The sequence below is a fragment of the Kwoniella dejecticola genome, chromosome 7, assembly GCF_000512565.2.
Source record: "Kwoniella dejecticola CBS 10117 chromosome 7, complete sequence".
NCBI classification, from domain to species: domain Eukaryota; kingdom Fungi; phylum Basidiomycota; class Tremellomycetes; order Tremellales; family Cryptococcaceae; genus Kwoniella; species Kwoniella dejecticola.
The window spans coordinates 172,404-199,874 of record NC_089307.1 but is presented as its reverse complement, the minus strand read 5'-3'; the positions used below and the strand labels follow the sequence as shown (position 1 = coordinate 199,874).

The 27,471-nt window shown below is 47.6% G+C and overlaps 7 protein-coding genes across 7 annotated transcripts; 3 read left to right on the top strand and 4 right to left on the bottom strand.

Annotated features, from left to right (window-relative positions):
- Positions 1-104: 104 nt before the first annotated feature.
- I303_105714 (uncharacterized protein) lies at positions 105-2,215 on the top strand (the record flags this gene model as incomplete). Its single annotated transcript, XM_018409026.1, has 6 exons — positions 105-110; positions 180-576; positions 651-736; positions 795-905; positions 1,013-1,696; positions 1,787-2,215. The coding sequence occupies 6 exons, from the start codon at positions 105-107 to the stop codon at positions 2,213-2,215; spliced, it is 1,713 nt and encodes a 570-aa protein (XP_018261298.1).
- Positions 2,216-2,452: 237 nt separating this feature from the next.
- I303_105713 (uncharacterized protein) lies at positions 2,453-6,116 on the bottom strand (the record flags this gene model as incomplete). Its single annotated transcript, XM_018409025.1, has 15 exons — positions 2,453-2,506; positions 2,594-2,668; positions 2,763-2,832; positions 2,947-2,991; positions 3,103-3,204; positions 3,305-3,395; positions 3,484-3,644; positions 3,762-3,876; positions 4,008-4,198; positions 4,353-4,766; positions 4,890-4,937; positions 5,013-5,115; positions 5,208-5,237; positions 5,324-5,453; positions 5,613-6,116. 15 exons carry the CDS (start codon positions 6,114-6,116, stop codon positions 2,453-2,455), a joined length of 2,133 nt encoding a protein of 710 aa, XP_018261297.1.
- Positions 6,117-8,567: 2,451 nt separating this feature from the next.
- On the top strand, positions 8,568-11,172 carry I303_105712 (uncharacterized protein; the record flags this gene model as incomplete). Its single annotated transcript, XM_065969224.1, has 4 exons — positions 8,568-8,609; positions 8,812-9,074; positions 9,264-10,587; positions 10,654-11,172. The coding sequence occupies 4 exons, from the start codon at positions 8,568-8,570 to the stop codon at positions 11,170-11,172; spliced, it is 2,148 nt and encodes a 715-aa protein (XP_065825296.1).
- Positions 11,173-12,205: 1,033 nt separating this feature from the next.
- Positions 12,206-13,553, bottom strand: I303_105711 (uncharacterized protein; the record flags this gene model as incomplete). Its single annotated transcript, XM_018409023.1, has 4 exons — positions 12,206-12,482; positions 12,621-12,796; positions 12,967-13,153; positions 13,279-13,553. 4 exons carry the CDS (start codon positions 13,551-13,553, stop codon positions 12,206-12,208), a joined length of 915 nt encoding a protein of 304 aa, XP_018261295.1.
- A 681-nt stretch (positions 13,554-14,234) lies between these two features.
- I303_105710 (uncharacterized protein) lies at positions 14,235-16,153 on the bottom strand (the record flags this gene model as incomplete). The annotated part of the gene is made up of 9 exons (XM_065969223.1): positions 14,235-14,332; positions 14,411-14,614; positions 14,675-15,005; positions 15,083-15,274; positions 15,375-15,469; positions 15,541-15,625; positions 15,687-15,776; positions 15,864-15,951; positions 16,020-16,153. 9 exons carry the CDS (start codon positions 16,151-16,153, stop codon positions 14,235-14,237), a joined length of 1,317 nt encoding a protein of 438 aa, XP_065825295.1.
- A 2,541-nt stretch (positions 16,154-18,694) lies between these two features.
- On the bottom strand, positions 18,695-21,319 carry I303_105709 (uncharacterized protein; the record flags this gene model as incomplete). The annotated part of the gene is made up of 11 exons (XM_018409021.1): positions 18,695-18,937; positions 19,043-19,211; positions 19,280-19,397; positions 19,469-19,697; positions 19,771-19,882; positions 19,961-20,062; positions 20,133-20,391; positions 20,477-20,667; positions 20,729-20,810; positions 20,985-21,171; positions 21,299-21,319. 11 exons carry the CDS (start codon positions 21,317-21,319, stop codon positions 18,695-18,697), a joined length of 1,713 nt encoding a protein of 570 aa, XP_018261293.1.
- A 595-nt stretch (positions 21,320-21,914) lies between these two features.
- On the top strand, positions 21,915-25,872 carry I303_105708 (uncharacterized protein; the record flags this gene model as incomplete). Its single annotated transcript, XM_018409020.1, has 13 exons — positions 21,915-22,686; positions 22,763-23,055; positions 23,118-23,184; positions 23,247-23,293; positions 23,382-23,541; positions 23,624-23,718; positions 23,805-23,950; positions 24,095-24,298; positions 24,388-24,513; positions 24,584-24,736; positions 24,877-24,996; positions 25,123-25,408; positions 25,570-25,872. The coding sequence occupies 13 exons, from the start codon at positions 21,915-21,917 to the stop codon at positions 25,870-25,872; spliced, it is 2,772 nt and encodes a 923-aa protein (XP_018261292.1).
- Positions 25,873-27,471: the final 1,599 nt, after the last annotated feature.

The following is a 27,471-nucleotide window of genomic DNA, read 5'->3' as shown; positions in this document are numbered from 1 at the left end:
AAATGACAGATAGACTTGCATAATACCATAGACCGCAATGGACACTAGCTCATCCAGTCTCAAATCTCGCAGCACCAGTCACTCAGTACCAATCGACAGCCATAATGCGGGTGAGTCTGGCCTCCCCGTGCTCATACGTGTGAACCTGCAAGATCCAAAATGCTCATGACCACTTTCAGATCGCTGTTCAAGGTTGCTCGCATGGCAGCTTGAACGCGATATACGATACAGTCCTCCAGTACCAACAACATACCTCGAAACCAATCGACTTGCTACTACTATGTGGTGACTTCCAAGCATTGAGATCGAAACATGACTTCGCCTCCTTGGCCGTCCCTCCAAAATATCACTCGTTGGGCACGTTTCATGAATACTATTCCGGTAAACGGAAAGCCCCGGTCTTGACGTTAGTAATTGGAGGCAATCATGAAGCATCGAATTACATGTGGGAGCTTTATCATGGTGGCTGGCTAGCTGAGAATATCTATTACCTCGGTGCAGCTGGAAGTGTATACGTAGATGGGTTGAGGATAGTAGGGGCTAGTGGGATCTTCAAAGATCATGATTATAGGAAAGGTCAGCCTGAACCCTCCTTCAACATCGCTTCTCAGTCATCATCAGCTAAACCAAAGCTCACTTACGCCTCGCAGGCCATTTCGAGAAAGTACCGTTCAACAATTCGACGCTGCGAAGTGTGTACCACATACGGGAATATGACGTGATGAAGCTTCTGCAGGTGAGTCCGCACTCTGCCCTTGTTCCTATAGTCGCAGCTGATGTTCTTCCTGGTGTAGTTATCGCATCGAGAGCATACGATCTTCCTCTCACATGACTGGCCGATATCGATAGCGAGGCACGGTGACACAGGAGCATTACTACGGCGGAAGCCGTTCTTCAGACAAGAGGTAAGCCGAATATCATCGATCTTTGCTTCTCTCCCTAAGTCACCACTACATCCGCTCGACACGCAGGTGATAGTCCAGTAGCTCACCATCTCTCTGACGGGTGTCAGATCAATGATAATAGCCTTGGCTCACCACCCTTATTCACCTTGCTAAACCATATACAACCCTCATATTGGTTCTCCGCCCACCTCCACGTAAAATTCGCAGCATTGTACGATCACTCAACATCCACCTCCAAAGCGATACCTCGTTTGCAGGAAACATTGCCCTCGATACCGACCCAGAAGCAGAATGACAGACCGGAGCAGAACCCTGACGAGATAGCTATAGATGACGAAGACGATTTTGATAACCCGATACGAGTACAGCTAGATGCCCAACAAAAGGGAAATCCGGATGAAATAACGATAGAAGATGACGATTTTGATAATCCCGTTCTTCAAGCCCAACCTATAGGCGAAACGGTTGACGGCGGCAGCGGAAATCCAGATGAGATCGCGATAGAAGATGACGAATTTGACGATCCGCCCACTGCACCCCTTGATCTTGCACTTCAAGCTATACCGAAACAGAAGGCAGCAGAAGACTTGGAGCTGGATGAGAGCGTCGATCTGGTGGAGAAAGCCAGGCAGGAAGGGGACGGAGCCGGAACTACAGGAGTTGTGGGTGCGCCCGTATCTGAGGTGAAAGAAGCCGTACAAGCCGCGGAGAAAGAAGGGAGGTCAGAGACAAGCAGACAGACCAAGTTCTTAGCATTGGACAAATGCGGTCCAGGCAAAGACTTCATACAGGTGAGACTATATTCCTCACTCGCGGAAGCTCGTGAGGTAGTCGTCACCGTGAGAAACAAGTCTTGTAGCTGACCCCTCGCTTACACTCAGTTCTTCGAAATTGACACCCCCTCTCCTGGTCCATCAGGTCAACCTCCCCGACTGACATTCGATCCTGAATGGCTAGCTATTTCTCGCGCCTTACATCCTTACTTATCCACAACAATCCACCAATCCACCTTACCCTCCGCAGCGGCTCTTGAACAATTAATCTCAGACGAGAGAGCCCGAATGGACGAAGAAGGCTTACTCGTACCGTCCCTGAATGCCAAGGAGGACGGATCGGTTGATCTAGTATGGGAGAAAGGACCGATTGATATTGACAGAGTGCAGAAATTCTGGCCGACATCCCCGTCTCAGGACCAACTGGGGCCGAACGGCGAAGGCGGATCACCAGATCAGTGGTATACGAGTCCGCAGACTGAGGCTTTTTGCGGGATGTTGGGCTTAGAGAATAAAGTTAATCCCGCTCCTATGTGAGCGCAGATCGATTGCTTGAATTCGTATACATGCCATTCTATTATCTGCTCCTAGGAATCGTCTTCCAAACCTGAACTCCGGATGGGCCTGTTGTATGTATATGTATAGGGGTTAGTCAAAATTCACATCAATGCATGATCTTCTACGTTTGTCGTTAGTGATGTATGTATGTAGCCCTGGGCATGATTTCAATCTCTATCTCATGATTCACACGGTACTTAATGCGGACCCCCTCGATCAAGTGTACATATCGAGATTATCTCTGAAACCATATTTCCATTTCTTTCGATCCTACAGTACAAACAATCACCATCAGCCCAGACCTGATCCTGATACTAAGATAGCCGATACTGTGTCCGTGTGACAGGAATCACTTACCATGCGTCTGAAGGCGAACCTTGATGTCCATGGCCAGAACGGCGCTCGAATGATATCGGGTCGAAGGGGTTCATTCTATATTTTGGTAATTGTCAATGGCAAATCTCACTCTCATTTCGATACTATGCAGAAGGGAGAAGAGAAGAAGAGGTAAATTGACTTGACTTACAGGAAACAAAGAAAGCACCATCCCGACGATGGAGGCGTAGCAGAAGATCTTCGTAGCTATAATGCCGAAGCTGATAGCGGAAGCGCACACGAAAAGGACAGTCGAACATCAGCATCACTGAATGAATGACCGCATCTTCCTTCCCGAATCAGGATATGTCCAACACATTTCAATGGGGACTTACTCATTGTGGTAGAAGAACCCTTGTTGGAGAGTCGCTATAGCCACGCTGCATGAATGACAATACATCAACACGGTGCACCGGAAGATTCCAAGATTGCCAAAATCAAGGTCGATTCTGGAGAGTTGGGATGGGACAAAGGCTTTGACCCCAACTTACAAGCCTAAAGTCAGACCCATACTCATCGACGTCATCCGGGGTCCTATCAAAGTGATAGGCAGGGGGATCGGGCCCAATAGACCAAGATGCATACCCCACCACCTTGACAACATCATCGTATCAGCCTCACTCGCGAACATCAAATACCGACATCAGGCTATAATCCCGAAATCGACTTAGCCTAAGACTGGAAAACACTCACATATTGTTGGATATAGCAACCATGATCACTCCAAGGCACATTCCAAGGAGGAACGTATTCCACATCCCGAAGCAGACGTACATTGCAATCACTGTCAGACACACCGGCACTGTTAGCAAGTCTAACGATCCCGGTGTGTACTGTCAAAACAGAAAGCTCCGCAGGAAGTGAGAACTCACCGCCTGTGTAAGATTTTCCTCCTGGCAGGATGAAGATAGGTACAGAACTACCTTTGTAATACTGACAGAGCGTCTCATCTGGTCCCCCGTGGATTTTCCACGTATCTCGAGCTTTCGTATATTCTTCCAGGTACGCGTAGAAAGTCCCTGCTGATAAATCGCTGAATTGCCACCGATCAGTTACACGTATTTACCATCAGCACCGTTACTTGACGAAGCACCACTTCAAAGCTTCATGATGCTTCATTCAGATGCTTTATTCAGTCAACTCGACTCACAAGCAACACAGGGCAATTCGAAGGGCGAACAATCCGACGCCGCAGAAAATACAGTATATCCTTCTGACGTCGAACCACCACCACGCATAGACCCTTACAGACGGTCTCCAATTAGCTACGAGACCAAGACAACAGCGTAAAATTAGCTGTGCACTGCCGTATAATTACCCTTGAAAACTTATTCAGAGGTTTTCTTCTTGCGGTCGGGGTAGATTGTGCGGATTGGCAATCTTCATCCACACTCACCGATCCCGAAATACCCTTTATCTTTCTCCAGATCAGCCGTAATCTGCTCATCGATCTTTTGCAATTCCTCATCTGTGAGTTTCAAATTCGGATCATCGTATTTCGGTATTTCGCCTACATGGATCCGTTTCATCGCGTCAACTTCAGCTTTGAGGTTCGGCGGCATCTTTCTCGGTCCTCCATGTATGGCTCTACAACGCCAAGTCAAATAGCAAAATATACCGTGTCGTAGTCGTATCGTTAGGCTCAGTCAGCACTTGACACACCAATCATTTTTTGGGCGAGTGAACAGCCTTCGTCGATGTAGGACGCTCGGAGACCCCCTCATGTCGTTTGTTGACTCACACTCTGCTCATCCTTCCTCGCTGCCACTGAATCTCCTTCTCATGCTTCTGATACACCTTCTGTAATCTGGCATCATCGTAATTCGGATCGATCTCTTGCTGTCTCTCAATTTGACGCTGGATCGACTCCAACGTCCTTTTCCTATGCGGGAAATTCCAATCCCCTATATAATGCTGTAGACCCTCAGTCCAGACATAGCTGCCCTTTCCGGTGTCGGGTATAAAGTTCGTTCGGAACCACTCAGATTTCCATTGTTCAGGCGTCCAGAACCGTAAGGGTTTCCTGCCGATCCTGGAATCGGTCTCCTTGTACCCAGTAACGCCACATCCGTTTGTGGTTATCATGGTTCGGAGGACGTTGTACAGCCCGAGAAAGAAGATCAACATTAGGATTATGTATCGGAATTGCACGGTTCTGCAGTATCATATTGAGTTCGCAAAGCAAAAGAATCATCAGCGGACCAACAGAACATGCAACGATCCGGTCGGAAGGAGAATGAGATTCATAACGGTGTGGCGAACGCAAACCCTCACTCACTCGGGATAATCCCAATTAGGACTCGTGCTCAAAGTGGCCACTGCCAGACTGCACGCAAAAAAGGACAGCTCGCCGTCAGTCGGATTCCACGCGAAGCTCACGATATAATTTATGCACACTCACAACATGGTGGTGTATCCGACTCCAGCTCGATTCCATTGAGGAGCGAAACATCCGAATCTGACATTGAGGAGTTCATCCCCGAATAGGCAGATGCAAAGGATCACTAATGACCAACATTTAGTCAATCTGCGAAGACGAGTCTTGAGACGAAAATCGCCGACAGGTGGCAGGTGGTACGACTAGTGAGTGACTCACCAAGAAAGATATGATATATCGCATACCAGGCTGTGCAGTAGAGCCAAACACATCAGATTACCCCTCCCTTGCTATTTGTGTGAATATACGAAATGCCTCGAGAGATAGCCACGCACCAAGGGGTTCTTTTCCGCTTGCCCAGTTGGCTATCCCCAGCCCTACGCCATACGCACAATCAGGATCCGAGCGAAGTCGATCCGCAGGGTCCGAATTTGATATTTGGGCTTGTTCACTATAGTCGACCACCTGTTTTCGCATGAACTCTCTGGTCAGAACCAAACAACGAAGACAATTTATCAGGTGTGAGAAGTGAAGAGCCAGCAAGGCGGCAAAGGTGAGATCGCACAGTATATAGTATCCGTATCATCAAATTCAAATGAGTTGAACAGTTGAACAGTCACGTACAAGTGGGTTATCCAGATCATGAACCACCATCCTAATCTGCATATACCCAATGATCACCGCACTTAGACATCCACCAACTTGAAGACCCTGCTTGAGGGTCATCGTATACACATTCAAGAAGATCTCAAACATCTCCCAGATTCTTCTATGTGTACCTGGACCCCTTCCTATTGGGCAGAGAACCATGAAGATCGGGAATACTTTACCTTCTCCGAACCACTCATGTTTCCTTCCTGCCTGATTCTGGGTACGATTACGGCCTTTCGCATTGTAGACTGGATCGATAGCCTCGGATTCCGGTAATCGCGGTCTGGTTCTTCTCACAAACAGGAACGGCACAGTCATTATAAGCCCCAAGCATATCAATAGGCATGTGAGGGGTACCACGTAGAGGTACCATAGTAATTTCTCGAGGGGGGTGCTCTGTCGCCATGTTCGTTGGAAAGGCGTCGATCCAGTTTTGGAGCTTATGTAGTAATTCTTATTGACGAATTCGTGGCCCATCCTTCCTTTTGACGAGGGCTGGTTTCACTTTCGATATAGATCCTCTTGAGACGATATGTTCGGCGTCCGTGAGCCGGGAGAGTACAACTGTATGTATTGATGAGTGGTGGATTAGTACCACGTATGTGTATGATTATCACAACATGCAAGACATATCGCTGCGAAAATGATCATCTGTGAAACGAGCACTTCTTACACTTCACCAAGTCATCCTTTATGGGTTGATGACGATCAAGGGGAAACTGCGAAAGGACCGTTTGTCAATCTGTGCTTTGTTGCAAATCAATGATCTGTCCACTGTCCACTTTTCTTCCTATCGATATATCACTTCAACAGTTTCAGATTTCGAAAAATGAACGGATTTTGCTCTTAGGTTGATACCGCCCTCCTCTTGAAATCGATCGACATTTCGCAGGATTTGTTTCACAAGCATAGACGATCGATCACTTACTACTTGTCAGTGATTAGGGATCTCCGCCAAGCCACGTAAGATGAAAATGAATGCGCCACATCGTGTCAGTCGGCTAGTCGAGTACGCCTATGCCAAGCCGAGATCTTGATTGCATCATCACATCACTATATGACCCCTGTAACCCTGACACTGCAGACCCGCTCTATGACCATTGCACGTCGTTCTTCTTCTTCGTGTTTTGTCCTTGTGTCATGGCTTACTACTCATGACAGACAGACGACAAATCTTCCAATTGTAAGATCCGACGACAGTCTCGGTCAATTCTTCAGAACAGTGATTAATTTTGTAGCTTACTTGGCCCTGTCACTTTATTACCTGAGATCCGGTACGGCATCGATCCTTCACCAAGATTCACTCGTACTTCAATCAGGCGCGTCTTCGGTTTGTATATCTTCGGTCATGCGGCGACGAGTGCTCGTAGAACTTTGCCGACGGTATAATTGAGAATGCTACTCGGTCCAGATGTCCAAATTAGATCCACGGTGTGGGAGAGTTAAGTGAAATAGCCAAGATCTGATTCGGTGCATACGCACAGTAATACGAGCGTCGAGCGAACGCCACTTTCGAGCTTTCTGTTAGGACATTAACGTAATGTAGCAAGAAAAAGAACAAGGCACCATTTCCATCTCGCAAAAATCACAGCGTTACATAAATCTCACAACGTCCCTGTAATCAGCCAAAGTTTAGATTAGGAAAACGGAACTCCGAACGAACCAAAGTTTTTAAACCGACAATCACCGATCTACTAGTCTCCCTACTCCTTGTCCCTCGGCAGTCAACGTAAATGGTTCCACTTGTAGTCACGCCTAGTACTGGTTGACGGCTGTTAGAGCCGCGCTTGCTGAGGTCATCTGCGATTCCAACAAACATAAAGTTTGGTAGCCTCTTTGCATCTTCAGATGATCTTGGCTATGATCGTATATGACGCTGTCAATCAATCGGCCGTACTATTCTCGTCCAATCCAAGCTGAATCTCTGACATCACTTGGAACGCATGTGCATTATGATTGCATGTCTTGCTAGCTTGCTAGCTTGTATGACAGGTGGGACCGAAGGCAATTAACAATTCAGCCGGGTATACTCCTTTAGCGTTCCTGGTTGATAGCCCGGTGGAGGTCGAGGAATAAAGATGAAGGAATCAACGAATGAGAATCCAAAGATCTTGGATCCCGTATCAGGGTACGAAGCCGCTTGTGAAACCCTGAAATCAAGTACAACTACCCCTAATCGAACCCTCGTTTTCTTATCTATCGCTGAATCAAAATCACTTCTCAACAAACATCGCTTCATCTCCTTGCTTTTTGGCGGCTTGCGGTAAAGAGGGGAGTAATAGTAATAATGCATACTTCGTTTACACCTACCTAAGGTTTCCCTTCTCGTATGTAGATCATCTTCCCGCCTGAGTGGGCATGTGCCATCATTGGGCCGAGTAGCAATGCATTCAGGGTGAAGCGGTATGCACATATGCACGGACTTTGAGAGGGGATAGTAGTAGTTTGATTTGTATTTGATTTGCCACTTTGTAATTGGGTATTACCTGATGCGGTTAAAATGATTCAAGTGATTTAAGCCGGTGCTCATTGGATTCGTAATGACCATTAGGATTTTGATGATTAGTTAATTTGGCACTAGTCGGATTGGACGACTAACTTGCACCAACTTACTCCAACATTGAAAGCATACATACCATTTGTTGACAGATCATTCCATATCCATATCCACATTTACAATATTCAGTTCATCATCCTCGCAACTCTCATCATCCACAGCATATTGCATTCATATAAACCATCAAGACCATTCGAATTCTGTCTCGACCGTTCCGTATAGCTTGGATCGCACTTTCAGCAGTATTCCAGGATCACACGCTCGAGACACATTTAACATTTCCCTCGGCTGGTACAACTCTGAACCCTGATTGAACATCTCACAACAACATTAATAATAGATCATCAACACAAACATACATCCGCTCCAACATGGCTCCTCCTGCATCTGCAGCAGGTTCCTCTGGAGAGTCGGTGAGTCCACTACTCATACATGCATCGCATTTGCATGAGGCACAAGGACGGCGAGGATGCGAAATTGATTATCCGTCACGCGAGGCTTATCTCGCCTGCGGGAATTCGTCGTCTGTCCCATCCTCACAATATCCGGTCGTGTGATCTGTTCGTCATGCATCTTGTCATCAGAGCGACTGCTTATCCAGACGTTTCTTCGCAGCGTACTGCGCCTACACCTCTAGCCGTCCCTTCGCCGGCACCACAACCTTCCACTTCGGCCTCAGCAGGTAATTCACTCTCCGCCTCTCAAGCATCACAGACAACATCGGTCCTCACCGAAGATGAAGAGGATCTCGAGGATTATCGACCGGGAGGATATCACCCAGTCAACATAGGAGACGAGTTCAACAATGGGCGCTACATGATAGTGCGGAAACTGGGTTGGGGACATTTCTCGACTGTATGGCTGGCTCGAGACGATCAGTGAGTCATCTGACATGCCAATCTACAATCACTCGGCTAGCCGAGGTCTCTGTCCCCGCATCCCAACCCTGGCCGAGATGACCTGTCACACTCGGTCGGGTCTTTCCGATCTTCACGGATAAAGCATGCGACCCAATCCTTTCCCCGTATGCAGTTGCTGAATGAGATATATCCCTTTGATCCCATTAGCACCAAGCGGCATGTCGCGCTCAAGGTGGTCAAATCCGATGGTCATTACACCGAAACCGCTCTCGATGAGATCCAATTGCTCCAACGTGTAGTCAATTCTTCGCAAACACACGCTGGACGTTGTCATGTGGTGGGCTTGGTGGACAATTTCCGACATACAGGTCCCAACGGTAGTCACGTCTGTATGGTGTTTGAGGTATTAGGAGAGAATCTATTGGGACTGATCAAGAGGTATCAACATCGAGGTGTACCTCAACATATCGTCAAACAGATCGCGAAGCAAGTTCTGTTGGGTTTAGACTATCTTCACCAGGAATGTCGGATCATACACACGGACTTGAAGCCTGAGAACGTGTTGATCTGTATTGAAGATGTCGAATCTGTGGTTCAAGCGGAGTTGGCTTCCTGTCCCGCGGCAGTTCCAACGAAATTGGTCGGTGTTCCACCTTCTCAAGGTAGATTAGGCAACCAGACGCCAAGGAAAGATGGTTTGTTCATCGTGGGATCTCAACCGTTGCCATCGCCAAGCTCAAGTTATTCGAGCAGTCCCATGCTGGATAAATACGGATTTGGAATGAGCAAAATATCGGGGGTGGATGCCTTCCCGAAAACGAACAGTGTAGCAGGGGCATCATTGGTCAAGAAAGCTACCACCACAGAGGCGATAGGAGATGGTATTGGGAATGTCAAATTGGGTGAATCAGGCTTGAAATGGGAAAAGACAAAAGCTCCCGTCCCTCCGACATCCGGACCTTCGTTATTATCTCAACAAATGTCCGCAGCACCTCCCTCACCCTCGCTTCAACCTACGAATCCACCTGCGACCTCTTCCACCAATCCATCCACCACTGCCACTCCAAGCCAGACTATAATCTCCACTCCAGCCACAACACCAGATTCCAGCCGGAATGACGATGCGAAGATATCCACCTCTGTCATGTCGACTGAATCGCTGTCTCCGCCGAAAACCGATCCTAAGCAATCACAATCCACGATATCCAACTCCGTCTCTACGACCGGCTTCACCACCTCACCCGCGACCTCTCACATAAATAACCTGCAAGATCAAGAGGCACACCACGATCCGGATGATCCGAACCGCGATGCGCCCGTTGCAGGCGATCCTAACCACCTTCCACCACCTTTCCCGTACGACCCAGTGAGCTTGGAACGGATAACGGTCAAGATCGCAGATCTAGGTAATGCATGTTGGGTGGATCACCACTTTACCAACGATATTCAGACCCGTCAATATAGGTGTCCGGAAATTATACTGGGTACAAGGTGGAACCAGAGCGTGGATATCTGGTCGGCAGCTTGTCTGGTAAGTTGCTGCCCATCCTCGATCGAAAAAATCTGAAGCGCAGCTGAACTCCCTCCTATTTCATAGTTTTTCGAGCTGTTGACGGGTGATTACCTGTTTGATCCTCAACCAGGGGTGAAATACGATAAAGACGACGACCACGTTGCTCAAATAATGGAATTGCTGGGCGAGATGCCCCGTTCATTAGCGTTGAGTGGGAAATACTCGCACGAGATGTTCAACCGTCGAGGAGAATTGCGTCATATCTCGAGGTTACGGTTCTGGCCCATGATCAGCGTTCTGAAAGAGAAATACCTGATGGAGCATTCGGATGCCGAACTTTTATCGAGCTTCCTCATGCCCATGCTTCACTATTACCCAGATTCTCGAGCGACTGCCGCGGAGCTGGTGAATCACCCGTGGTTAGATGGAGTGGTGGTGCAAGGTGAATTGGAGATGGCTCATAACAGGCATCAATCCGAAGTTGAACGCCTGCAAAAGGAAGGTGATGGAAACGGTGAAGCTAAAGGTCCGCCTGTACCGATACAGGATGTTTTAGGGTTGGGTCCTTCGGTCAAAGGCATGGTAGGAATGGGAAGAATCTAAGCCATCGTTGGCACTACAATAATACGCTGGCCTATACCAGGCGAGGAGTAAACCGGTCGCCATCAACAATAGCCCTGCCCCGAGTCGGCTATCGACAAGTATATTTAGATTAGAAAGATACAAAGTATAATCTCTCAGTCACCGAGATGAAGCGAAAGAAGAAGATATTGTATGTGGACTCAAGCAAGTTGTGTAAGCGCGTGTGTATACTCAAGCTTGGAGAAGGACAGGCCGGAGAATGTGACTATTGGTTGTTGTACTTAATACATGAAGGCTTGAAGCGGGAGACAAGAAAGCCCGTCATCTCGAGAACGATCATCACACGCAAACGCAAACGCAAACTCGAAATTTAATCCCCTATCATCGATCCTCAACGAAGAGTAGACCACCTCCTTCTTCATCAACACACCATCTTGGCTTTAGATCGCCGACAATATGATCTTAGTTGGTCCCTCAACTGCTTCATCCTCGATTCTGGAATCTGACAACCGAGCAAATATAGATAACGGTTTTTCTCTTTCTTCCAACATCTCATTGATTTCGTTCTCATCATGGGTATTCAGAATTTGAAGGTTGTTCACTTATAGTTCTCATGATAAGATAAGATAATTTACGTCACTCTCTCTCTCACACACTTTGTGTCCGTTGACTCATCTAGATTTTTCCTTTCACCTCACTTCCGGTCCTGTTCTGCTTAATCTGATCTAGTCTAGTCTGATCTGATCTGAGATATATGTTATATTGCTTCTCACCATATGAGATGAATCGATAAATGGTTTGGTCATATACCCTGCGTTGCGAGTTCTGCGAAGTCTTTTCATCGGCGCTGTGCAACACTGCTTTGCGGCGGCATCTAGCTTTCGATAAGGTCAGGGTACATACAATCTTGAGACATACATACATTTATTCCAATTAGTAAATCTAAATTTCGGGCAAGTATAGATTCTAATACAGTACTGCGAACAGCGAGGTTGATGCTGGAGATCACTCATGCTCATTGCTCATTGCTCATGAGTGAGCTACATGTATCTACCTAGTATCCAATCCACATTCTATCGAAGAGCTCTTTCACCGATCTCTCTTTGTTAGCTCTAGCTTGGTCTATCTCAGTCTCTTCTGTAATCGGACCCTTGGCTCGAGGTTGTCCGATGATTGATGGGGAGGGCGAGACGATTCCCACCTTTTCTTCGACCGCATTCTCGACGACTATGCCGGATACGCCGTGCTCAGGGTCATAATCAGGTCCTATACCTGAGAATGCGTTGGATTCTTCATCGGCCCCTTCTTCATCAAGGGCGAGAACGATACCGCTGAACACCGACGGACATATCAGTATGTTCCCTTCACGGCCACAACCCAGCAATATTCCATTCGATTGCGATTCCGATTGGAAGAGTGTAGTTCGCGCATAAACACGAAGAAAAACTTAGAGATGCCCTCCGACTCACTTTTCAACTTCACGTTCTAACATTTGCTTGGACCAATACTCGTATCGAGCAGTCAGTAATCCCGAACCGAATACCGCGAAGATAGTGATAATTGATCCCCATCCGAGTTTGACGTCTACTATATGATCGACGGAGGGATCGATGAACGGTAATAATAATGAAATCAAGGATGTGATCTATTGCCACCCGAACAGTGTCAGTTCATCTCGATTCATCAGTATTCAGTAAGGGTTTGAGCGTTTCCCATCAGACGGCATTCGAAAGAAATCACAGTGAGAGCATCAGGAGCATCAGGCGAAAGGAATATATCGCTTTTACAAGGAAAAGGAAAGAACGCCCCACTCACAACCCCAAATACCCCGACGAAGTCTTTGATCACCATCACAACCAACGTGAATCTCCTGAGCAAGATCAATTCAGACTTTGTGGCCCATTGTTTCTTCACGGTATAGTGGAAGGCGATTCCGAGGATTATCGTATACGTTAAGAGAGAGTAATAAATCTGTAATGCAAGTAAGAATGGTAACACTCGGCTGATAGTAATCGAAGTATCGTCAGCATATCACACCATGATTATATTTGTGCTCTCCAACGGCTTCAGTTAGGTATGACGAGACGTTTTGAGAGACATTACCTGAGATCAATGACAATGACTTACCGGATCCAATTTCCAACCAATCGATCAGAACACTCAACAGCCTGTAAGCCAATCCAGCATTTCCCGCTCATATCAATCTCGATGCCATTCAAGAAAAGATCCCCATAATAGAGGTCGTACCCGTGATTGACCTCTTGCATGTATCGCGATAACGGTAGTTCACTCTGGGATTTGATCAAATTGGCCAATTCGATGAACCCGCCATTGGGCGGTCCGTACGATGTCCAAAGCAGGACCAGGGAGGCAGGTAAGATGGAAAGCAGGGTGGATAACATCGTGAACCGTATACTGTATACTGGATGGTTTCGGACACGTCCTAAGCAAAGGTCACTGGACCTTGGAATAGAAGTTTCGCACTTGGTCGCGCTATATGATCCTATGCTGTTGTCGTTGCTATGCTGCTAGAGCTATTCGATTCCAGATGCAGATCGTATCGGGCTGGAGTGAAACCTCTTTCTTTCCGGTGAGTATGGTAAGAGTCGAGGTCGACCTATACCTTTCGATCGGTTGAAAGTAGAATCAGTACTTCTTTTGAGTAAAACTTGATCCGATTAGCGGTTAGCTGCTATGCTAGTTCCTCATTTTTACACCAGCGATACCCGATGGTAGATCTCCATATATACCTCGTCAGTATGCGGGAGCCAAGCGGTATGAAATAGGGTTATGTGAATATCCTTTGTCAAGTATCCTTTGAAGGTGAAGATGATAAAGGAAGGTTAATGGAGAAGGTTATCAAAGGTGAAGATTCCCGCCTCTCCCTTGTGATTGCAATACGTATGCCGCCCTCAAAGTTCTGGAAACTCTCGATCCAATCCTAATCTTTTCGAACGAAGATCAGTTCCGTTCATCTTGTGATTCGCGTCAGTAAAATCAGACGTCTTCTCTTGGAACAGGTACAGCTGATATTGATACATACCGATATACCGTACAATTCCCTAAGTTGATGTCCAGAGGCCTTAATCCCACTCGTCATCACTATCGTCCTCCTCGTCACTGCCGATATCCGCTTTTCGCTTGGACAGTGCAGCAGCTAGACTCGATGCCAGATCAGGAGCTGTTTTGACACCATGATTAGCGCGATATTCCGAGCATCTTGTCATCCTGGTGGGCATGAGCGGAAACATGAACTCACTGTCCTCCGTCGTAGCAGCCACGGCAGCCGCTGCGCCAGCGCCAACCACCGCCCCTGCTCCAGCAGCAGCAGCGCCTCCAGCCAATGGAGATACGCGCTGTTCCGACGGGTCAACCTTCTTGAGCGATCCCACGCCTTTACCTTGGATAGAGGCCAACAGGGCTGATCTTCCTGCATCTCCGCCTGCAGAGGGCAAGGGCGGAGCTGGGGGTGCACTGCGTCCGCCTGCCGGAGGCGGTGGAGGGGGAGGAGGTGCACCTCTACCTGGAGGCGGTGGTGGGGGAGGTGGAGGTGCCGATCCACCAGCTCGAGGTGGTGCAGGAGGCGGAGGCGGTGGAGGGGGAGCAGATGAACCGAATGAGGGAGGAGGTGGAGGCGGAGGTGGTGGTGCGCCGCCTCGAGGAGGTGCGATGGGTGGGGGAGGCGGAGGTGGTGCTACAGGTGGTGCAGACGATCTAGCTGGAGGTGGAGGTGGGGGAGGTGTAGAGACGGCCACGGAGTTTGGACGGTTCGAACGGGAAGCAGGCGGAGGTGGGGCTGGTTTTCGACGAGACGTCGGTGCCGGCGGAGCAGGTGGTTTCTTGGGTGCAGTCGCCTGATTAAATGATTCCGCATGCCATCAGCTTGCCGGAATCTCCCACCAGGTGGGCTAGATGCGTGCGGCAGACTTACCTTTTCTATTCCACCTTGCTGCTGCACGAAATCCTTGATGAACTTCTCATTCTGCTGTATGTCTTTTGCCGATATACCCTTCATACTGAGCTGTTCTAGTAATGCTTGCCATGATGGATCAACACCAGAGGACGAGAAGCCCTTTTCGCTGTCGAAGCCCATATGGGCAACATGCTTGAAAGAGCCCGCCGACTAGATGAAGAAAAAGTATGATCAGCTTGTACTGCAGGACCGCAACAGATGTCTACATGTCGCCTCAAAAGGGAGTAAGAGCTAGAGAATGAGCACTCACAGGCCCGGAAATGAGCGACTTGTCGATCTTTCCTCCTTTCTTCTTCTTCGTAGGTGTAGAGGTAGCTTTCTCCTTCTTGTCCTCCTTCACTTTCGCTATGAGGTCGTTTCACCATCCGCATTAAGTAAAAAATCTCAAAGCTTGATCAGCACATGCGACGACTCACTGGCATATTTGGACCTGTTCGCGACTTTCTTGTAGAAGTCGTGCGCTTCCTGCTCGGATGCGAAGACGAAGGCGAATTGCGAGTTCTAAGGTTTGATCATATCTATCAGCATGATGGCAGCGGAATCCTCTACGGATAATACTCACATCACCTTGCCAAGAATGGAAGAACGGTTTCTCCTGATTATACTCTATCTCATTCGGCAGCTCATGTTCCCAGATTACACCGCGGTACGACTATGAGAGGAATCAGCGGCGCACTTGTGCCACCTTGTCGGGTGAAGCTCATGCACTGCCATGAGGTGTCTCGGCTAGAAGACTCACAGATAGGTCTACAACCCGAAACCATAAACCGCCTTTCGCCTTATCAGCACAAAAAACCAGAGCTCCTTCTGCGCCGGCATACGACCACCTATCACACCTCTTTAGTCAGCTACGACTATACTCAACGTCACATCTGCTATGTGGAGTCGGACGTACGATTGAGCACTTGATTTGGCTTGGTACACTCTGGCTACCGTCGCAGTGACTATCTTATTCGTCGAACTTGACGAAGGGATCGCTTTCTTGACTTTGGCTTTATCGTCGCTCGACAGCGTCGTCGATGCACCCATTGTGACTCGGCTACCTACTACTTCGGTCTTGCTCTGGTAGGCGCAGCTAAGTGAATGTATGATATGTGTAAAGTTGTTGGAAACGAGGAATGTTATCGGTGTGCCATGTCATGTTCACGTCTACTCGTACATCAGTGTACGGTGGCGGTGTCCGATGACGCACCGACTCACGACGAAAACAACAGCAACACATGTGGCAAATTAAGTGGCGTTTCAGTCTTTCAGATGCTGTCATAACTGACCTGCATCAAAGCTGATTTGGTGCGATCCACAAGTTAGCCCTTACAGCAAACATTCCCTGGGCTGTGGCCGAGGACTAGATGTAAGATGACCCATACTCTGCTACCGAATATGAAACCACTAAAGGGGAAGAGCAACTGATGGCGAAATACCAGATCCATTTGCATATACAAGCCAATCACCTCACCAAGCCGGTTCATCATGCTGCGCGTGCCGTCATATCAAACAGAGAGGGCTACTGTATCAGCGGCCATTCAGAACAGAGCAGAGAATGGAGCTATGAGAGGGAGTGGACAGGACAAAGACACCGTAGCTCTGTGCAGAGACTTACTGGAATTGGATGAGACGTACCGCTCAACTCCGATTTATCAATGATCCCGAAGCACACATTGATACCGGGATATTTCTGTCTATACTTGCCTCGCAGGTCATCTTTCCATTGCTCGATGTTGAGCGTGACATCTGCGCCCAACGAACATTCCGATTGATACAGCGAGTCCGAGTCGTTGTGTTCCAGGCAGAAAGTTTTAAGCTCGCTGTTCAATTCTTTTTGGCATTGTTCCAATTCTGATCTTTCTCCGAAATTTATCTTGAAGAACCTTGATTTTAACATGGAGAGAGGTTTTGTCGAATCTGGCTTTCTATTGGTAATACTACATGTAAAATACCACATCGGCCTGGGATCACGTCCCCTTCCAGATGTCGCAATGCTGTCAGCAGGATGATCGATCTTCTGAAAAATGATCGTGGCGTCGATGGTCGATCTGTAGACCGATTTAGTATTGCTTGTCGAGGACATGTTCTTCACTAAGTTATTGTATCTACTAACGTGTAATGCAAGTCATCAATTACTCATTACTCATAATCAGTATTGCAGTGTTGAAGTAATGTGAGAGAGAGACGACCATGAGTGTTCACAGTACCGCTGAGACAAGTCCATCGTCACTTGCCACTTACTGTATGTACTAATTTTCGAAAAGAGGGTTGAAATCTGATCGAGGGTCAGCTGCCTGAAATATCGACGTGGGGCTTGTGCTCGATATGTACATATATGTATATCCAACACCGACACCGACTGATCAAGCTCAGCAATGTTTTTCCGCCTTTCGCATGAGAAAGGAATGATCATGACCACTTTCAAGTCCGCCGCCAAACCTGTAAAGTGCTCAAAAACAGTATGTAAACGATCATACTGTAATGCCAAAACGCGTCATCGCAATCGCAATCCTTTGACTAGACGGCTTGGCTTATTGTAAAGGAGACACTTTCACTCCCCGCTCATGATCACACTGTACAGCATGTCCCTGCGCTTCACATGCTACAGTGAAAAGACAAAGAAGCCCTTGAGCTCCACGGAAGCGGATGATGTCGAGCATATCAGCCAGATGCCTACTATGAAACACTGTAATTTCGGGGCATCGCACGATAGCCGAGATGTCTTTCGTATACAGTACCCCTTGGCCTCGAAGCGGCATACAGTACGTAAGGTTGAAGCAAACGAGCAATCGAAATGTATTGTGTTGTCATGTACTGTACATCACATCACTGATTGATTGTATTGCAATTTATCCTTTTCTCATACTGTATTTTGGACTGTATGCTATATATGTAATCCAACTATTTTATGCCGTTTATGACTTCATGACTGGGGAGTAATCGAAAGAAAAGACAAAGCAAAGTCCCGATGACCTGCAGTGTCAAGTGGAGTGCATAAATCAGATTGAGTCTTACTTCACGTTCTGCGAGCAAAAAGCCTGCCACTTGGAAGGAAGGAGCTCACAGGGTGTACTTCTTCGCTTCACACACACACGCCAAGGCTCGTCGGGTAAAGGTAAGAACCGCACAGCAGGTACATGTAGTGCTCAATGTACTCACCGCTGTGTCGCTGTCGCTGTCGCAGTTGCAACGAGTCGACTCAGTACGCAGCACGTGCAATACTGTAGCGCAGGGGGACGTTGAGCTATTCGACGAGTTACGCGTTCCCCCAACGATAGATTCAAATTTGCAACTCAGCTCAAAGAACACGGTGAACATGGTGTAATGCCTGCTCATTCTCAAGGCAAATACTTCATATTCACCATGATCTATAATACCAATTACTTCGCACTTCGTATTTCGCGCTATGTATGAACGTATGAACTGCTATACTGTACTGTACTGTACTGTATTTAACGACGACTTTTTACACAGTTACACAAAATCATTCCTTCTCTCTCTCTCTTGTTTCAACCCTCACGCGCGTCACGCGTCGAGACGATCTCCTGGTATGTACTGACGATGTTAAATTTAAAAGCTGACTATCTAACCGCTTTCTCGCCCACTGTACGGTTCATATTTCCAGATCCTCGCCATACAATCTCCACTGCCACTCGCCAAATATCCACCCGACCTAGCGAGGTCGATCGAGATGACCGAGTTCTTGTGTCCCTGGAGCATCAATTGAGCTTGTCCAGTCGCGATATGCCAGAATTGGATAGTTCGGTCTTTAGATCCTGAGACTACCCATTGTCCATCTGGAGAAATCGCCACGGAGAGTACGTAGTCCTGAAATTAAACAAGAACCAACCGCAAAAATCAACAAATGCTTTGCAACGGCGCAATCTCGAGAATGGGGTTGAGATTATCGCATGCGACCACGACTCCACTCACCTTGTGGCCATTCAAAGTAGATTGACAAGTACCCAAATTCTTCTGGATATCCTTCGAACCAGGTGCAAGTATCTCGGCTTCTCGCTTAGTTCCTGTCAGATCCCAAATTCGGAGTGTTCGATCAAGCGATCCTGACACAAGGCATTTTCCATCAGGCGAGAAAGCGACACTGAGATGTTATGAATGATCATCAGTCATATTCATATCCATCCCGAGAGTTGATTCGATACAACTTACCTGTAGACGGAGTCTTTGTGGCCCTTGAGCCTCTCCACCTGTTGTCCCGTCTGCACATTCCACACTCTGACCATCGTATCAAGTGAACCGGCGGCTACCAGTTTGCCATCAGGAGATACTGGCGGCGCACCATGCAGCGTCAGCTTGGACCCTTGTCTCAAGCCCTAGCCGTTTGCTTTTGAGACTCACGCGCTACACTGGTGATCCCCGCATCAATCGGACCATGTTCATTATGGATGAAATCTTCAATTCTCAGATCAAAGACACATAAGCCCTTTTCGATGTCCCAGACCCTTGCCGATTTATCTCCAGATCCAGAAACGAGGAATCTTCCATCTCTCGAGAAGTCGAGCGAATATATTTCTTGCATGTGTCCTTGTAAAAGATGCCTGATTCGTTTTTGCTTGATGTCCCAAATCTACAGAAACAGCTCGGCAAGTCAATGAAAGTTCGTTTCGAAGCACAAAGCGGATGGGAAGGACTCGACTGACCCTGATTTGTCGATCCTCAGCACCAGTAGCTAAGAATTTTCCATCCGGACTGAAACAGATACTTCTGATATAGAGATCGCCTGTTCGGTTGGCAGCCTCGTCTTGTAACGTTCTGTACGTCAAGTATGGGCATCAGCTTCGTGACCTCGTGTATGGGCAAGAATTGAGGGTCATCATAAACGGTACTCACGTGACTCTTCCACCAGATTTCACATCGTAGATCTGAGCGGTCCTATTGCATCCCGTAGCCAAGTATTTTCCATCATTCGAGAATTTCACACAGCAGACAACACTGCAACCGTATACATTTAGCTTCAACTTATTCCGCAAGTCTGGTCAAAGACTATCGAGTCAGCACTCACGTTTCGTGCTCGAGCGTATGTACTAAAGCAACATCCAAATGCTTCTTCATCTGGCTACTCCACATGGCTTGCCAATCCCCACCTTCTTTCTTGAGTTCCCTGGAGACATTCTCTGGATCAAGATCGGAGAGGTGGACAGGTGGTGAGGGCGGAACATTTGATGCTGCAACGGCTCTTTCTCTATTACGTCTATCCCTTTCTCGATCTGTCGAAGTGGATCGAGGGATAATTCCTCCAGGTGGTGGGTATGGCGATCGCGCTAAAATGCCAAACACAATACAACGAGAGTCAGTCAAATATCCCTCCGACATGAAATCCAGCAAAGCGGCCACGATGTCACTAACAACCACCAGGTTCATTCCCATTGAGGGGAGGACCAGGAAGGGAGTTTCCATAAGGTGGTCTTTCATCGTTGCCTGGTCGAGGTAAATCAGGAGGAGAAGTTGGTCCACCTGCTGAAGGTCCCGATGGTCCCCCTCCAGGTCCTCCGCGAGCTTCCAATTCTCTTCGTAATCGTGAGATTTCACCTTCGTACCTGCGAACCGCGTTTCGACCATCAGATCATCAGTCTTCCAAAGACCTGCTATCTGACTCACTCTTGTCTGACTTTGGCATGGTTGGCTTCCAGCTCATACAATGATTGTCGAATCAGGCCTAACTCGTTGATCTGTTGTTGGACTGAGACGCAATGCTCATCAGCACACAGTGCTTACTCTGATGTAGGAGCAGCAGTCGAAGAAGAAGGGTGAGGAACAATTGGAGAAATGATGATTGAGAGCGAATACGAGTCAAAGGATCGTCAGGGGACGAAACGGGGAGGAGATAGGTAAGACAGTTGCAGCTCAAGCTCACTCTTAGCCTCGTACTCATCTCTCTGCGCTTTCCACACATTCCCATCTTGTCCAACTTGCTCAAACTCATTCTTGATCAATTCGAAGAACTCGTTTAATCGCGCGTTCGATGACGCGGAGAGTACGCTGGGTTGTTGATTCGGTGGTTGCTGTTGAGACGGTGCTCCGGCAGGAGGTAGCCGATGATGCTATACATTTACGAAGATTCACTTGATTGTCAGCCATATTGCTTATCATCAAAGGGTTGACGATGGGTCGTGTTTTCTTTGCAGCGGATGACGCGGATTGTTTTAACTTTTCATCGACATGACATACGTTATATATGGGAGGTTGCATATTTGCCTATGCTTTTACTCTTTGAGGCTTGGGCTATGCTCGGGGTTGCGTTGCCGCGGCGGGATGCTGGACAGTGGATGGGTCGGATGGATGGATGAATAGATGATTTATAGAAAGGAATGTGATACAATGTTAACGATGGAATCCGAATGAAGAAAGAGAAGTAGTGAGTAGTGGGATCAATCATCGTGTCTCATTCATTTATTATTTACTCGTATTCTGCGTCTGTGCTTTTCCCCTCTGTTTCTCTTTCAGTATACCACTAATCAAACTAAGCTTGGACCTTTTTTACCCTTTTAGCCCATCATCACCACTCATCACACATCACTCGTGCATATCCCCCAACACGCCCAAACAGCTTAATTCTCCGATCAGGTACAGTTCACCTCCTTATGTAATCAGTTGTTCTTCTATGATGTGGCCACGTGACTCGACAGTCTCTTGCTCGAACGCGTCGAGAAGTCAAAGATGATCAAAGCTCATCTACATTATTGCTCAGCTCGATTATCCGCTGCAACAGATTGAAAGACGACATCTAAAATCCTCGCACAAGCATCACATCTGCTGGCCGAAAGATCCCAGAGGAAGGACTCCAATGCCGCCGATGTTCACCCCTCCTAACCCATCCTCATCAACTCCGCCAAACATCACCTATTCACCTATACCTTCGACATCTCTTCACAGGCATCACAGACGAAACCTTCCAGCTAGATCATCCTTATCAAACTCCTTCTCTTTCGCTCCGGTTCCCTCACCTCATCCTTCCACCTCGGTCGGGGATATTTCTCTTGACGAAGGCAGTGATCTCAGTTTCTCCTTCACATATCCTTCAAAGCGAAAACAAACCCAGAATGGCAACGTCATTGACCGTGACAGAAATTTGGACTTCGTAGGATCAAGCGGACAAGGTAACAGGGGTCTATCGCCTCTCTCCCCTCGAGTCAGGACACGTTTCAACTTGCGTTCGAATGGATCTTCGAGAACAGCAACTCCCTTTGGATCAAGGGGTATCGAAGGTTTACCTCAACAACAACATCATCAGCTTCAGACAAGCACAAATCCGCATGGTCAAGCTCGAACACGGAGTCGTTTAGGAGCAACCTCCCCTGAGAGGGATCAGCGTATACAGACCGGATTAGAAGGGAAGAGAAGGACATCTCCTAGAAAACGAAATCCGAATTCCCGCACGGATGGAGATAATTGTGCCCAACATACCGCAGGCGAGGACGACGAAGACGGTGATGAGGACGGAGTGGAGCGTACTTGGGGTATGGTGGATTCGATGAGGATATGGAGACATGATGCGATCATGCAGCATCTGTACGAGACTGCCGCCTTTTGGGGCGACAAATTACTCAGCTGGACGGGTGAGTCTACATACTATCATCCCCTGCTTTGTTTTCATATCAATCCGGAACTGCGACTGACGAGGCGATACATCAGGTGATTCGAATGATGCATTCTGGCTCGCTCAAACACACTTTCTTACTGGTCACTACCTTCGAGCGGAGAAACTCTTGACCGACCCATTACCTCCGATACCGAAGAACAGCTTGGGGCTGCGGGATAAAGGAAAAGGCAGAGACGATGAGGATGATTTGATGAACGGGCATGATCCGGTTGATTCAAATGCTAATGGAGAGGCAATATTACCTATGAATGGGGCTCAGGGCGCGGTTGGGAGAAGATTGGTGGATGCAAGTCTGGCTTGTCGATATCTTGCTGCTCAGTGCTTGGTCAGTCACAATTTAATCTCCATCTCCGTCTGCTCAAGCTCAAATTTGACAATACGATATAGGTACACCAAGAGAAATATCATGAAGCGTTAGAGCTGCTTGGAGAGTCGAACCCCTTCAAGGAGAAAAGTGAGTCATCTCGATGGTCTTACCGTGGAGGGTCTAAATTGACTTTACCCATGTATCGACAGATGGAATTCGTGGCCCGGATACACCTTCTGAGGATCAAGGTATCAAAGTGAGTTCTATCATACTCGTTCTCGCTGGCCCTTTGACGTCACCGCAAATCGATGCAGACCATGCTGATCTTCGCAATGACCTTCCAGCTACACTCATCCATCTGCCATCTGAGGGCGTTACTTCATCTTCGACTCTCATCCTTTGCCCTGGCCAAAGAATCGTTCATGGAGGCGTTGATGCTGGACGTGAAGAATTACGATGCGTTCAAAGAGCTGATCGAGGGCGGGATGATGTCCGAGAAAGAGGGTATGTTTCAATGGTCTTTTGACTCGTCTTATCGTAACAACCTTCCCTTGGTATCATTGCTGATCAATCAGGCTGTGATCAGAATGGGAATTCATACGCAATTTGTCATACCGCAAGCAACTTTCAGAGGAGGAAGGTAATTTCGTGAAATTGATATACATGACAAAGCTGAAAAAGGTTAGACCGTTCCTCTGACTTCTAATCCTCCTTCATAGACATTAGTCTCGATACTGAAACTGACAGATCCGTTGTGATGTATGCAGGATGGTCACGTACATGAAGTCGCCGAAGCCAGAGAATCCCTAACAAGCCAGTACGGTCTAGGCGATAATTGCGATGTGTTGGTGGGCCTAGCAGACGAGCTGTATTCGAAATATAAATGGGAAGATTGTTATGCTGTGACCAACAAGTAAGTTGGCTTGCCGTTCCCTCTTTCTACCCATTGCTTGTTCGACTCCTTTCTCTTTTCCCCTAAAATACTCCGAAGATTCACTCAGTCAACTTCAGCCTCATGCCCCGATGCTTATGCTAATGATGCTACTGTTCAACGTAGAATCCTTTCGCGAATTCCTGGTCATCCTACCGCCCTCCCTTTGCATTTAGCATGTATGCACCACATTCACCGACTCCGATCGTCCCTCTTCATGCTAGCGCATGATCTGGTCGAGCAAGATCCCGGTGCAGCTACGACGTGGTACGCTGTCGGGTTATGGTATTTCAGCGGGAAGAGGTGGGCGGAAGCGCGAAGATATTTCAGGTGAGCCAAGAGATTATGCATACACCCGATGCGATACGAGGCATACTGTTCGAGCTGATCATCTGTGTGACCCATCATCGCCGATATAGTAAAGCCAATCTGATCGATTCTCGATTCGCCCCTGCTTGGATCGCGTTCGCCCATTCGTTCGCTTATGAAGGCGAGCACGATCATGCGATTACTGCTTATTCGACTTCCGCGAGGTTATTCCAAGGGTATGTTCTATATACCCCATATCATCTTGACGATGCTGATTGGATTGTGATCGGACGGATTTACTCGCAGATCTCATTTACCATTACTATTCATTGGAATGGAACATCTGCAATTATCAGCCTCGAACTTGGCCGAAGAGTATTTCAGAGCTGCAGAAGTTATCAATAATATGGATCCTCTCTTGCTCAACGAGTTGGGCGTGGTAGCGTATAACAAGGAAGAGTGAGTATTTGAACCCTTTATGCCTTTGTCCAACCTTGGGAATTATCGTATTGTGCCGCTGCTCCGTATCCGTCTCCGTAATGTCTCTCGCGTAAACCAAGGTAGATTTGAGCTGATTTTCGGTTCTGTGGTATGTACAGTTACGATCAAGCAGCAAGCTATTTTAGGAAAGCACTGAGATCTTCATTCGAGATGCAAGGCGTGAAATCGGTTTGGGCGGTTACGTATTGTAATCTTGCACATTCATATAGACATATGAGGTGAGTTTGGGACCTGGAGTATTCCTTTCTGCTTGTATAATTCATTTGCTCCGTCGGGCTTTTGGAGACTGTTCGTGCATATGGGCGAATTGAATTGATTGAGATTTGATCACTTTGTGCGTGTAGGAACTACGATAGAGCCGAACACAATTATCGAATAACCATCCGATTAGACCCGACCAACTCGACGGCATATTCATCCTTGGGCATAATACATCAGCTCCGAGGGGAGATACGCGATGCGATCAAAGTGTATCATCAGTCTCTATCCCTCAATTCGCAAGATCCGATATCGACGGTGTTACTGGAGATGGCATTGAAAGAACAGATGGAATGTCTTGATCCGACGACATTGCCTGGACTACCTGGACGGCTGGGAGATAGGGGTATGGATCCGTTCGCTGTTCCCAAGGTGAGTCTTTACGATATCCGATCTCTATGTTTGCGATGCGTGCGTTGCGAGCAATCAGAAGCTGGAGGGATACGTCAAATGGATCGGCTCATTCACTGGCACATTGAACTGTTGTATGACTTCACTGCATTGTAACGCTTATGCTCACGCTTACTCGATAGGGAAACCCAATATTTGGTCCGCTGCCTATCGAACTTGATCCAGCTACTTTAGATGACGCAGGAGGAGAAAGTATAATCCATCATCCTCGTCCCCAGACACATCCAGCATCGTCCTCGACCTCGTCTATGGGATACATCGTACCTGACAACAATAACGAACAGCAAGCATACAGTTTCAGACAGGGAGTGATGGGCGAGCAACACATGAGTCGGGGTCAGGGCCAGGGCCAGATTGGAAGTGTTGAGTTGGGGATTGAGGAGGAAGTGGGAGAAGGAAGTACGATGGAGATTGAGGACGACTAGGTGGTGAGGGGATTCAAGACACAGTGATACTTGGATATTGAACGCTCTCAATGAGTAATGCGTTAACGTCGTCAGTACGATGGACATTGAGGACGATTAGTTGCTAGTTGGTGAAGTGATTAAGACGACACAGTCAGACTTGAATATTGAACGCTCTCAATGAGTTACTCGTTGATGTCGTCGAGCTCATATTTGTATTGTGCATATTGATGATCATGCATCGCAAACACCGAGACCATTAGATCAATCTCACTTCACCGAAGCACTTGGATCATACCGAACCGGACTGGTGCTTCTGCAGCCACGTCCACGTCGTCGTTCACGTCCACGGCCGAAAGCAGTCGCGGTCATACCATATCACTACAGCTGTGTTGCAGTGTTCCTATTGAGCGGAGATTGAGCTGTGTTGAGTTCTGTTAGGCCGTGTCGTTATCGATGTTGAAGCTATAGATAGATGGTCTAAAGATAGTATCGGCTTATAAACAAGGACCACGGAAACGGACACGGCTTTGTTCATTGCTGATTCGCTAATTATGTATCTATGTATAAAATAGGTGTTTGTTCTTTATGTTTGTTCTGAGTGTTTGTTCTGAGTGAATCTCACGACGAGTACTGATCGTTGGAGGGCACTCAATCTATTTGTGGCTCGACGGCTCGATCAATCCGAAATAGTGGGAGCGTTGGATAAGGGGGTCCCAAGTCGATTCCATATGATTTACGGTATTTCCTCTGTACGTGACGTTACGTTATTTCGATTCCAACAAGTATGTCATCCCATCGCTTTTTCTCTATGTGTCATCCCATTTGCATTTTGGTGTGATCTCGTGGTCGTGGTCAAATAAGTCAAAGGGGTTTGACGAGAGTAAGCAAGTGCAAAGTTGGAAAATATGTTTAAGCTTTGTTTTCCCTCCGCTTCTGCACATGATCTGATGACGACGATTATCGATTGCGCCTGCGCCTGCGCCTGATGAAGAGGACGAACACGACGACAAAGCTTAAAGCCGTTCATCAACATTCTCCTTTGTCCACTGTCCACTCTCCACTGTAAATTCTCCACTTTGAGCGCAGATAACAGGGGACCTCGTGACCAAATTAACCTCCAAAATGCCCAAGATGCCCAAGGTGCTCAAGGTGAATTGCGTGAAACCGACTTACTTCGAGTACGAAATCATTAGCCAGTCGTACCGTCATCGGCATAGTCAGTCGTTCATCCGTTCACCGGTCCAAGAAACTTTCATGTGCTTCCTCTCTTCTGGCAGGGCATCGCATGCAGTAATGATCCCGAGATCGAAGGACGATTGCTACGGCATGACATGACATGATGATTGCCGATTTATGTCTATTTCTATTCCTTGCTATTTTCTTATTTCCATCATGACCGAGCACAGCTACAGCCGGCCGTGCAGCCAAGCAACAAGCAACAAGCGAAGAGCACAGCGCACAGCGCACAGTGCGGGCCGGAGAAGGGACTCGATTGTCGCCCCGCCACGCGGAAGTAGATCTCGGTCGGACTGATTTTGCGTTCACCCGTTCACCATGAATACTTTTTACTTTTACAGCATTCCGCTCCGGCACGAGGTCGAACCCGTATCTAAACCT